The sequence below is a fragment of the Bos javanicus genome, chromosome 5 (assembly GCF_032452875.1).
Source record: "Bos javanicus breed banteng chromosome 5, ARS-OSU_banteng_1.0, whole genome shotgun sequence".
NCBI classification, from domain to species: domain Eukaryota; kingdom Metazoa; phylum Chordata; class Mammalia; order Artiodactyla; family Bovidae; genus Bos; species Bos javanicus.
Window position 1 is genome coordinate 107,374,377 of NC_083872.1, and position 10,497 is coordinate 107,384,873.

The 10,497-nt window shown below is 55.5% G+C and overlaps 1 protein-coding gene across 3 annotated transcripts; it reads right to left on the reverse strand.

Annotated features, from left to right (window-relative positions):
- ITFG2 (integrin alpha FG-GAP repeat containing 2) lies at positions 1-9,655 on the reverse strand. Of its 3 annotated transcripts, none has more exons than XM_061418238.1 (12): positions 9,133-9,652; positions 4,901-4,996; positions 4,317-4,358; positions 4,051-4,222; positions 3,167-3,306; positions 2,645-2,793; positions 2,165-2,262; positions 1,928-1,981; positions 1,733-1,824; positions 1,428-1,545; positions 911-1,084; positions 1-778 (listed from the first exon to the last, which is right to left on the reverse strand). In XM_061418238.1, the coding sequence occupies exons 1-12, from the start codon at positions 9,226-9,228 to the stop codon at positions 675-677; spliced, it is 1,335 nt and encodes a 444-aa protein (XP_061274222.1). In that variant the 5' UTR covers positions 9,229-9,652; the 3' UTR covers positions 1-674. The 3 variants fall into 3 exon arrangements, with proteins under 3 accessions (XP_061274222.1, XP_061274224.1, XP_061274223.1); XM_061418240.1 differs by having other exon boundaries at positions 9,363-9,648; XM_061418239.1 differs by lacking the exon at positions 4,317-4,358 and having other exon boundaries at positions 9,133-9,655.
- Between the last annotated feature and the right edge of the window lie 842 nt (positions 9,656-10,497).

Sequence of the window (10,497 nt, forward strand, 5' to 3'; positions counted from 1 at the left end):
TTTATTCCAACACTTTCATAAATGACACTTTATTATAAAAGAGGCTTGTGTTAGGTGATTGTGTCCAACTGCAGGCTGATGTAAGTGCTTGGAGCACAGTTAACACAGAGGAGGCTAAGCTGTGATGTTCAGCAGGTGGGGTGTGGGAAATGCATTTTCCACTTAACGATATTTTCAACCTATGATGGCTTAATGAGGGTGTAACCCCACCATGGTGGAAGAAGATCTGTGGTTCGCCATTCCTGTAACAGGAATGTTAAGGGAATGTAAAGTCAGTCGCCTGGAGCTGCAGGAGATGGAACTTGTGGGGGGCTGGGCCCTCACTGCCTTCACTCTACTGGCCCCAAAGCCTGGTTTCCTTTCAAGTTGGGGCCCCACAAGTAGGGGGCCCTGTGTGTGTAGCCACTCCTCACAAACAACAGGAGTAGGGGGCTCTGGGGAGGGGCAGTGCCTGCTGACGGGACAGGTGAGGTACACAAGGAAATGGGCAGAGGGGCAGCTTGTCTCTTCCTTCACCAAGACGACCAGGGAATCTACAGTCCCCAGCACCCAAGGGTGCCGCCATCCTTCCCCAGTAATGTGCACTCCCTGTCTTCCAGATGCCAGACAGCTGTGGGGGTGGGGGCGGTGGGGAGGTTCAGAAGGCTCCTTGTTCTGCCAGGAAGCCGGTCCAGCTAGGTGGGGTCCTGGGGGCCCGCGGGGGAGCACTGTGGAGGCTGGTTTGGATGGTAGAGGGTTTGGTGAAGCAGGGCGCGGGCGGCGGGCAGCTCATCAGGATCTGAGGGTGAGACGGAGGCTGGTGGGTCTGCTGGGACCTGTGCCACTGGGTGCCTGCAGCCACGGGCCCCAGGGCTCACCCACACCCAGCTCTCCCAGCTCTCCCAGCAGCCCCGCCAATCCCGGGGCTCACCCACGCCCAGCTCTCCCAGCAGCTCCCGGAACTCCGGCTGGGCCTCCAGCACTTTGAGCAGGTTGGTGGACTCCATCCGCTCCAACTGCACCTCCCAGTACACGTAGATCTTCTGGTTGAACGTGACGTACACGAGGCAGGGGCTGTTGCGGCTGTCTTTGCAGGCATACAGGCCTGGGGGGTCGGGGATGGGGAGACAAGGTTGGGAGGCTCAGGCCCCATGGGTGTTTGTGTCAGCAGTTTCCAGCCGCCCACAGACACCGAGCAGAGCACTGAAGGCCCCTTTCTGTTTCTCCTCTGTTGGGAACTCAGTAAAGCAAGGAAAACAGTAAGATATCTGGTCCATTCCTGACACGGAGGGAAACCCCGGCAGGACGGCGTCCCAGGGGGTGTTGGCCGAGTTCCTGTCTCAGTGGCAGCCCCGGGGAACACAGGCAGCTTCTCTCGGGTGACGACCCCTCTCCCCAGGTCACTGGAGCGAGGGGACAGGTGTGCTGGGCCCGGGGCAGGATCCCACCTGCACAGAAGGCGCGGATGTTCTCGTCCACCTGGAAGCGAACGACGGTGCGGTTGTGGTCGATGATGTACGTCTGGCCGTCCCAGGCACAGGCGACCACCTCCTCATGCCCGTTGCCCTGAAAAAGGCCACACAGCGGATGTAGGGGTTGCTGGGAGCCTCTGAGAGAGGCCTCCTGCGGGGGTGCTGCTCACTTCAGGGGGGTCAGACCTCTCCAGGGAGCCCTAAGAGGAGGGAAGACTTAGCTGTGGAGGGAGAGTGGCCCCACTGAAGGAGGCTGCCCCCCTCCCCCAGGTCCCACTCACCGTGACGTCCAGTTTCTCAAGGGCGAAGAGCTGGTGGTCCACCTGCACCGACCACAGCAGCCTGTCCGCCTCCTCCATGAGCTTCAGGGTCCCTGCGAGGAGAGGCAGGCCGGGCTGGAGACCCCATCTCTGCGCAGATATCCGGGCCCATGACCACCCACCCTGCACAGCCCACGGCTGACCTGGGGGACTCACCATCCAGGGTGCAGAGAGCAAAGAGGCCAGAGGCACTGCTGTCGGGGCTGTGGCCTAGGTGGGAAGGGATTTGGGGTGGGGGCGGGCAGGGAGGAAGGACCAGAAGAAGGAAAGGTGAGATCAGAGCCGGCACTGAGGGTGGGGAGGGGCGGCTAGAGACCGAGGGAGGCCCCGCACCTGCCCTCCTCCCCCCTCACCCCTGCACCCGCTGCCCCACCCCACCCCCACCGCCCCCACCTCGCTTGATGTTGCCGATGAGGTGAGTGGAGACGTTCTTGTTGTGGATGCGGCCAGAGGTCTGGTGCAACACAACGTCCCGGGCAGCCAGGGGCTCCCTGTGGGGAAGGGGGTGGGGGTGGCACTAAGTGGGAGCCCAAGAGAACCTGGTTCTCCCAACCCCTTGTGCTCATCTCTGTACGAGATTCCAGGGTGTAGACCAGCTTGGAGACTTGACAGCCCAGCCCACCTGGCCCAGGGGGAAGGTCAAGAGACGGGGAGAGAGCGCGGAGCTGCCAGGCTGGAACCCCAGAACCTCCTCAGTTGCCACCACTCATGGCCCGGACTCCCTGGCCCCAGAACAATCTTCCTTAATGGGGCTCTGGTGCCAGCGCGGGGAATCGGCAAACGCAGCTCTGCCAACTGCAGACCCGTCCTCGGCCCTGGGAGCCCACCTCAGTGCCAGGCACACCACTGTCCACAGACCCACACACCCCTTACCGAGTGCCCTCCATGGGTCCCTCAGAGGTGGGGGTCGCCCCAGGGTCCTTGTTCCAGGTACACAGCAGAATCGCATAAGCACAGCCTGGCTGAGACACCATCAGTTCAGGAACACCCAGGGGCCCTGGAGTCACCGAGAGACTGTCCACCTGCACCAGAGGATGGGGGCTTACATGGGGCTGGGGAGAGAAGCAGGAGCCTGCAGAGGCCGGGACAGGAGGGTAGGAGCCCTGGGACACATCCTTAGCCTTCAAGGACAGCAGCAGGGGAAAGGCAGAGTCCACGGGGACCACCCACCACGACACACCACACCCACCGTCACACCCTTGACTCAGCACAGCGGCCTTTCCTGTCTGCCTGTTACCCGCAGTCTCCCCTAAGACTCTCACTGGAAGTGAACTCCTCCGGGTCTCAGTCACAGGGCGATTTTCCCTTCTTCCCGCCTGCGCCTCAGCCCCAAGTCCCCTGGAGGATGGAGCCCCTCCCCACCCCTGGTCTGCGGTCCTGGCCTCAGCTGCCCACCTGACCCTCCAGCATCCACTTCTTGAGCGACACCAGCTGCCCCATCGGGTGCTCGGCGCCTTCACCCAGGTCTTCCCAGCGGAAAGCCCGGACGACTCGGTCTGTGTAGCCCACCACCAGCTCACAACGGCCATCACCATCTGCACATCCGGAAAATAAGACGGGTTTGGAGCCAAGTCTGCCTTGGTCAGCTGAGTCCTGCCAGCACGCTCTCCCCACCCCTCCAGCACCAGCACTTTTTATCAGGTTCAACCTCGGGCCCACCTGCTGAGCCGCCACCCACCCCTGGAGCCTGGGACCTGCTCTCTACCCTCCCTCACATCCAGAACCAGGCAGCTGCCTTGCAGGGCCTGTCACCTCTTCCCTGGGTACACGACTCTAGTGTCTTGATGCACCCATATCCCTACCAACACCCTCCAGACGGCCTCTGGCCCAAGTACCCGCCCCGCATCTTTGACCTTGACCTTGAGGGCTCACTCCCCTCAACCCTGACCTGTTGCTCAGATGACCCCTCCCAGCAGGGACTTCCCTGACAACTCCTCTCAGAACAGCCATCTTTCCCTCAACACCCTCCAGCCCCTTTCTTGATGTATCTCCTCTATACCTTCGAGTGTACTATTTCATTTTCTTACCCCATTTCTATTGCTTATTTTTTGTCGCTACCTTGTAAATGTCCAAGAGGGCCATGATCTTTGTCTGTTTTATTCACTACTGCAACCCCAGTACCCAGGACAATGCCTGGTTTATGACAGGAGCGCAATAACTCGGCGTTAAACGCATAACAACTGCCCAGACGAATACTGACAACCCCCCAGCTCCCTTGACCCCTGCTCTGCTGCCCCAACTCCTACTCCCCAGCTGCCTGCAAACACAGCCATGCCCACCGATGTCGCTGATCAGCATGACCTTGGTGTTGGCAGGGATGTGCTGCTTGAAGACTGGGCGCTGCTCCTCCCCACCAAGGGTCTCGTGGTGCCCGGAACCATCCAGGGACTTGGCAGGCGTCAGGTCACACAAGTGAAACCAGCCCTCGGCACTCACAGCCACCACCAGGTTCTGGGCGAGACGAGGCAGAGGAGGGGGCTGGTGGTCAGAGCATGGGAATCGGGGGTGGGCCGAGAGAAGCCCGGGGGGCCCCTGGGCTTCTTACCTTTCCTTTATTACACACGTCTCCAACCCCAACGCAAGTGAGCTGCAAGAGAATAGAGAGGGGCTCGGGGGACGCACCTAGGGACCCCAGTGCTCCCTGACCTCCTTGCAACTCCGTCATTCGCTGAAAGCGCGTGCACAGGGCCCGCGTCAAGAGGCTGTGCTAATCCTGTTACCGTGCTCTGGGTCCCGTGTACCAGACAGTGGTATGTGGACCTAAAGCAGTGACAACAACTTGGGCTTAAACAAAACAAAAACTACACGTATCAAGGGAGCCAGACTACCGTGTCTAGACCTAATCAAATGACCGCCCCCGTTTTCTACTGTACTTCATACCAACGGACAACCTATGCAGATCCAGGAGTACTAGGGGAGTCATTCCATCACATACAATGAAAACCAGCCCAGCTGTGTACGTGTGCACCCGTGAGTGACAGCTGGGTGAGCTCTGCCTGGGGGCTTCCCTCCCTGACTCAAATGAGCCCTGAACCAGGAGCTGGTGGCCGAGCACAAGCTGGGGAGCTCGGTGGGGGCCCCCAGCTTCGACAGTGCCTGGACAGGAGGGACCCAGGGTTGAATACTGACCATTCCCTGGCAGGAGCAGGTGAGCCACGGCCGGCTATCATCATTCTTATACACTGACAGCTTTCCGCTGGTGTCCCCCACCACCAGTTCATTTAACTTCAAATGGAGAGAGAAGAGAGGGTTAGGCTGGGGTCCTGCTGAGCCATGCAAGGCCTTCTAGACTCGGCCCACCCTGCAGAAACCACAAGACCTCAATCTGTATCTTCATTGACTTTATCACAGATATTTTGAGACCAACACAGCCATGGTTTCCCAGTTTATTTCCACGCAGCGGTGTGTGGGCTTTGAGAGCAGGGCAGCTCAGACAAGGGGCAATACAGAATCTGCGATCCATCTCAGAAGAGCCTGACATCTGAACAGCTCAACGCCCTACCTGCCTGCCTTTGGCTCTTCTAATCCACCCTGATGCGTGGGACAAGTTTTGAAAACAACCCCACATATGCAACTTTGGGGGAATTTAGGGCTTCCCTGGTGGTTCAGATGGTAAAGAATCTGCCTGCCCTGCAGGAGATCTGGGTTCAGGAAGATCCCCTGAAGAAGAGAACGGCAACCCACTCCAGTGTTCTTGCCTGGAGAATCCCATGGACAGAGGAGCCTGGTGGGCTACAGTCCATGGGGTCGCAAAGAGTCGGACACGACTGAGTGACTAACACACTTGGGGAATTTACCTTCAGAGTTCATACTTAATCAGAGGCCAAATAAAAACAGTGGTGGCTCTGGGGCACTCCCTCCTCTAGCAACAAGATCTTTTGATGTTGGTGCCTCCGAGCGGGCCCAGGTGTAAATGGTGAAGAGGCTCCAGACGCTCCCAGGAGCTTAGCCACCACTTGAAGGCAGTGGTGCCTGCATCTCCACTGGAGGTGCCTGAGGGGCAGCATCTGAGTTCTGGGCCTCTAGTGCCCTCAAGTGGTGGCCAAGCTCCCAGGAGGGTCTGGAGCCTCTTCACCATTTACACCTGGGCCCTCCTTTCCCAGAGGTTCCCCAAAGGCTGGCTGCCCTTTCAAGGGGATAACCATGAAAACCAACTGGCCCCACAAACCTATTTCCAGATGTCCTTTCAAGATTCCCCCTTAGGGGGACATCTAACACCCCTCCTGTCCTCATTTGAATACTATTTTCTCAAGAGATTTTTTTTTTTCGCCATGCGGTGAAGCATGAGCAATCTTTTAGTTTCTGGACTAGAAAATCAAACCTGTGCCCCTTGCAGTGGAAACGCCGAGTTTTAACCAGTGGACTGCCAGGTAATTCCGTTAATAGACAAATTATAATTTTTTTTTTTTAAGAAACAAAGAAAAATCAGAATCAAAGAGAATGCCCAATCAGCCCTTTAGTTTTTTTTTTTCAGGGAAAAATCTTTGGTGGGGATCCAAAGACAGATGCCACAGACTTGCAGTTTAACAACTGCTGAGAAGGACCTCAGTCAGCAAGGGCACAGATGCAGGGATGAGACTCATAGAGCAGTGTGGTTAAGTGTGGTGAGCAAGCAGGTGCCGCTCAGCGGGCAGAACCCAGGCCACAGCAGGCGTCCTGGAAGGGGACCCTTCCAGGGTACTCCACCTGCTCCCCAGCATGGGTGCTCCTAGGCAGTCCATCCTGGCCCTGGCCTCTGGAGGTCACTCGGTGACACTACAGAACCAAGCTGCAGAGCACAGCTTCACTCAGAAATGCTAACAGAAAGGAAGTGAGTTCTCTCTGAGTGGGTGTGTATTCTATCCCTGGCTTCTCCCTCTTAGCAGGAAATAAATCACTTGTAAAAAACTTGAGGTGAATGGTTTATCAGGATGAAATAAAAGTCTTTTTTCTGGCCTGGAATCTCCTAAGATTGGCCTGGAGCACCAGTTACAAAACGTCTATGTACACTCATGCAGGCTGAATGGACCACATCCTATCACTAGCCAACTACCTCACCTACTTGCCCTTCTTTTAATTACATTTATTGATAACAGGCAAAGCCCCTCAAATTGCCTTGAGATACATAATAACATCTGCCTTTCCTAACAACCCTCATTTAGTCAACAAACATTTATTGAGTGTTAATTATGCACCAGGCATTATAGGTGTTGGAAGGGAATACAGCAGTGGAAAAAAAGATTAAAAATTCCTGTCATTCTGAAGCTTACAACTTTTTTTTTAAGGGTAGTATAATATACCTAATGTTGCAGAACTGAGTGTGCAATGCAGTTAGAAAAGTACAATTTAATTTCAAAAAAAAAAAAGTAACACTGAAGCTATGAGAAAAGGCATATAATCTTCCCTTTTAAACAAAGAAGACGATCCGATAAAATGGAAAATGACTATCTCTAGAGTCACTTCGGTAATTTACTACTCTAAAATGCCTCCCTTGATTTTCTCATAAAATTATACTGCTTAGTATATGAAGAAACATGAAAGCCCAGAAAACATAATACAAATTTACGAGAATAACTTTTTCCTCCCTAGAGGAGGTAGAGCAAAGAGGCCTCAAAATACCTTTCCCATCACAGGGCAAAGGAGGCTAGGGGCGGGGCAGGATGGGGTGGGGGTGAGTGGTGGGATGTTTTAGCCCTATGGCAGAACGTGAAGAGGAACTAAAAAGCCTCTTGATGAAAGTGAAAGAGGAGAGTAAAAAGTTGGCTTAAAGCTCAACATTCAGAAAACGAAGATCATGGCATCCGGTCCCATCACTCCATGGGAAATAGATGGGGAAACAGTGGAAACAGTGTCAGACTTTATTTTTCCGGGCTCCAAAATCACTGCAGATGGTGACTGCAGCCATGAAATTAAAAGACGCTTACTCCTTGGAAGCAAAGTTATGAGCAACCTAGATAGCATATTGAAAAGCAGAGACATTACTTTGCCAACAAAGGTCCGTCTAGTCAAGGCTATGGTTTTTCCTGTGGTCATGTATGGATGTGAGAGTTGGACTGTGAAGAAGGCTGAGCGCCGAAGAATTGATGCTTTTGAACTGTGGTGTTGGAGAAGACTCCTGAGAGCCCCTTGGACTGCAAGGAGATCCAACCAGTCCATTCTAAAGGACATCAGCCCTGGGTGTTCTTTGGAAGGAATGATGCTAAAGCTGAAACTCCAGTACTTTGGCCACCTCATGCGAAGAGTTGATTCATTGGAAAAGACTCTGATGCTGGGAGGGATTGGGGGCAGGAGGAGAAGGGGACGACAGAGAATGAGACCGCTGGATGGCATCACCGACTCGATGGACGTGAGTTTGAGTGAACGCCGGGAGTTGGTAATGGACAGGGAGGCCTGGCGTGCTGCGATTCATGGGGTCACAAAGAGTCGGACACGACTGAGCGACTGAACTGAACTGAACTGAGTGTATTCCCAGGGAAAAGAGAGCGTAGAACAGGGAGGTGAGGATGAGACGCAGGTAGCCAGAGGGCAACAATGTGCTTTGCATTTAGACTGTGAAATAGAGATTATGGGAAAAAAGCGTCCCGCACCCTCAACAGCCACGGCCCCCTTCGATGCCCCCACCCTAGAACGCTTGGCACATTTTAATCAATGGGCTTATGACATTTCTCTATTATTGTGACTATCGCGCAGTGGGAGTGTTCCGTCCACTTTTGAATTCCCCAGAATTTCGCAGAATCCTCGGACCACAATCCAACACTAACGACAACGCTGAGGCTTCCCTGAGCCTTCACCGAGCACCAGACTCGGTTCGGGCCTGTTCTACTGGTATTAACACACTTTAACGACGGGAGAAGGAAGGAGAGGAAAGGGAGATGGATACTGAGCTTGTAACTCAAGCCAAGGATGGCCGGCCAGGTGAAGACTTCCCGGCCAGGCGCTTAAAGCCGTCCGGTGGGCCGGGCCAGGCCGGGTCGGGAGGCAGGTGCTCCTGCGGAGCCGCACACGCACTCCTTGTTTATTTTCCGAGGCTCTGAAAGGGAAGCGGGCCACGGAAGGGCGGGGAAGCCGGCCATGCAGTTTATTGGTTCCTCCTGGACACAAGTCATTGAACCACGCAGCAGACACGTTACGCGAGCCCCTAGAAGGACACCGGACCAGGGTTCCGGAGCAACGCAGCCAGGACACCTTGAACCGGACCTGCCCACACGGCCCCTCCCAGTCCATTTCCCCTAGCGCCCGTGCGCAGGCGCGCGGACCGCGCCGCCCAGCCTGCAGGGCACGCCATCCGCTCCCACGCAGCACGTAGGCGCCGGCCGCGTCCCCCGCCCCTGGCTCCGCCCCGCGTGCGCAGACGACTGCGTCTCCAGTGCGCATGCACCGACCGTGTCGTTGTCAACGTCTCCGAGGCAGATGGCGTGTGGGAAGAGGCTCCCGCTGAACTCTAGGGCTACGCGCTGTACGTAGCTAACCGACCTCATCGCACTTCCGAGGGCTCAGGGACCGTGAAGCCCCGCTAAATGTTCCCCGAGCCCCCCCTCGACAGCCGCCCGAGCGGAAAGGCCACCCAAAGCGGAAAGCTTCGTCAACGTCTGAACCTCCAATCGCGGCCTACCTCGCTAAACCTCGGCGAGGGGGCAGGCCTTCCGGGCGCGCCGGGCGTGGGGGCGGGGCTCCCGAGCCTGAGTTGAGTGACAGGGCCTCGGGCCACTCCTCTTCTCCGCAGGTTGCGGCCTGTACGGGTCTGCCGAAGCTGGCGGGGCTGAGTCGTTTCCTTGACAACAGGGCTCTCGAGAGCTTGACCTAATAACCTTGACCTCGTGCTTTGTTGCACTGGCAGTGAAGATTCCTAGCCCCTAGACCATCCCTGAGAATCATAACTGTAATAACCAACGACTCTGTGGTTTCCAACAATGTTTTTTAAAAAAACAAAACTGTAACATCTCTTTGCTGCTGCTGCTGCTCTGTCGCTTGAGTCGTGTCCTACTCTGTGCGACCCCATAAGCGGCAGCCCACCAGGTTCTGCCGTCCCTGGGATTCTCCAGGCAAGAACACTGGAGTGGGTTGCCATTTCCTTCTCCAATGCATGACAGTGAAAAGTGAAAGTGAAGTTGCTCAGTCGTGTCCGACTCTTCGCGACCCCATGGACTGCAGCCCACCAGGCTCCTCCGTCCATGGGATTTTCCAGGCAAGAGTACCGGAGTGGGTTGCCATTGCCTTCTCCGTAACATCCCTTTCAGTTCAGTTCAGTTCAGTCGCTCAGTCGCGTCCGACTCTTTGCGACCCCATGAATCGCAGCACGCCAGGCCTCCCTGTCCATCACCAACTCCTGGAGTTCACTCAGACTCACGTCCATCGAGTCGGTGATGCCATCCAGCCATCTCATCCTCTGTCGTCCCCTTCTGCCCCCAATCCCTCTCAGCATCAGTCTTTTCCAGTGAGTCAGCTCTTCGCATGAGGTGGCCAAAGTACTGGAGTTTCAGCTTTAGCATCATTCCTTCCAAAGAAATCCCAGGGCTGATCTCCTTCAGAATGGACTGGTTGGATCTCCTTGCAGTCCAAGGGGCTCTCAGGAGTCTTCTCCAACACCACAGTTCAAAAGCATCAATTCTTTGGCGCTCAGCCTTCTTCACAGTCCAACTCTCACATCCATACATGACCACAGGAAAAACCATAGCCTTGACTAGACGGACCTTTGTTGGCAAAGTAATGTCTCTGCTTTTCAATATGCTATCTAGGTTGCTCATAAC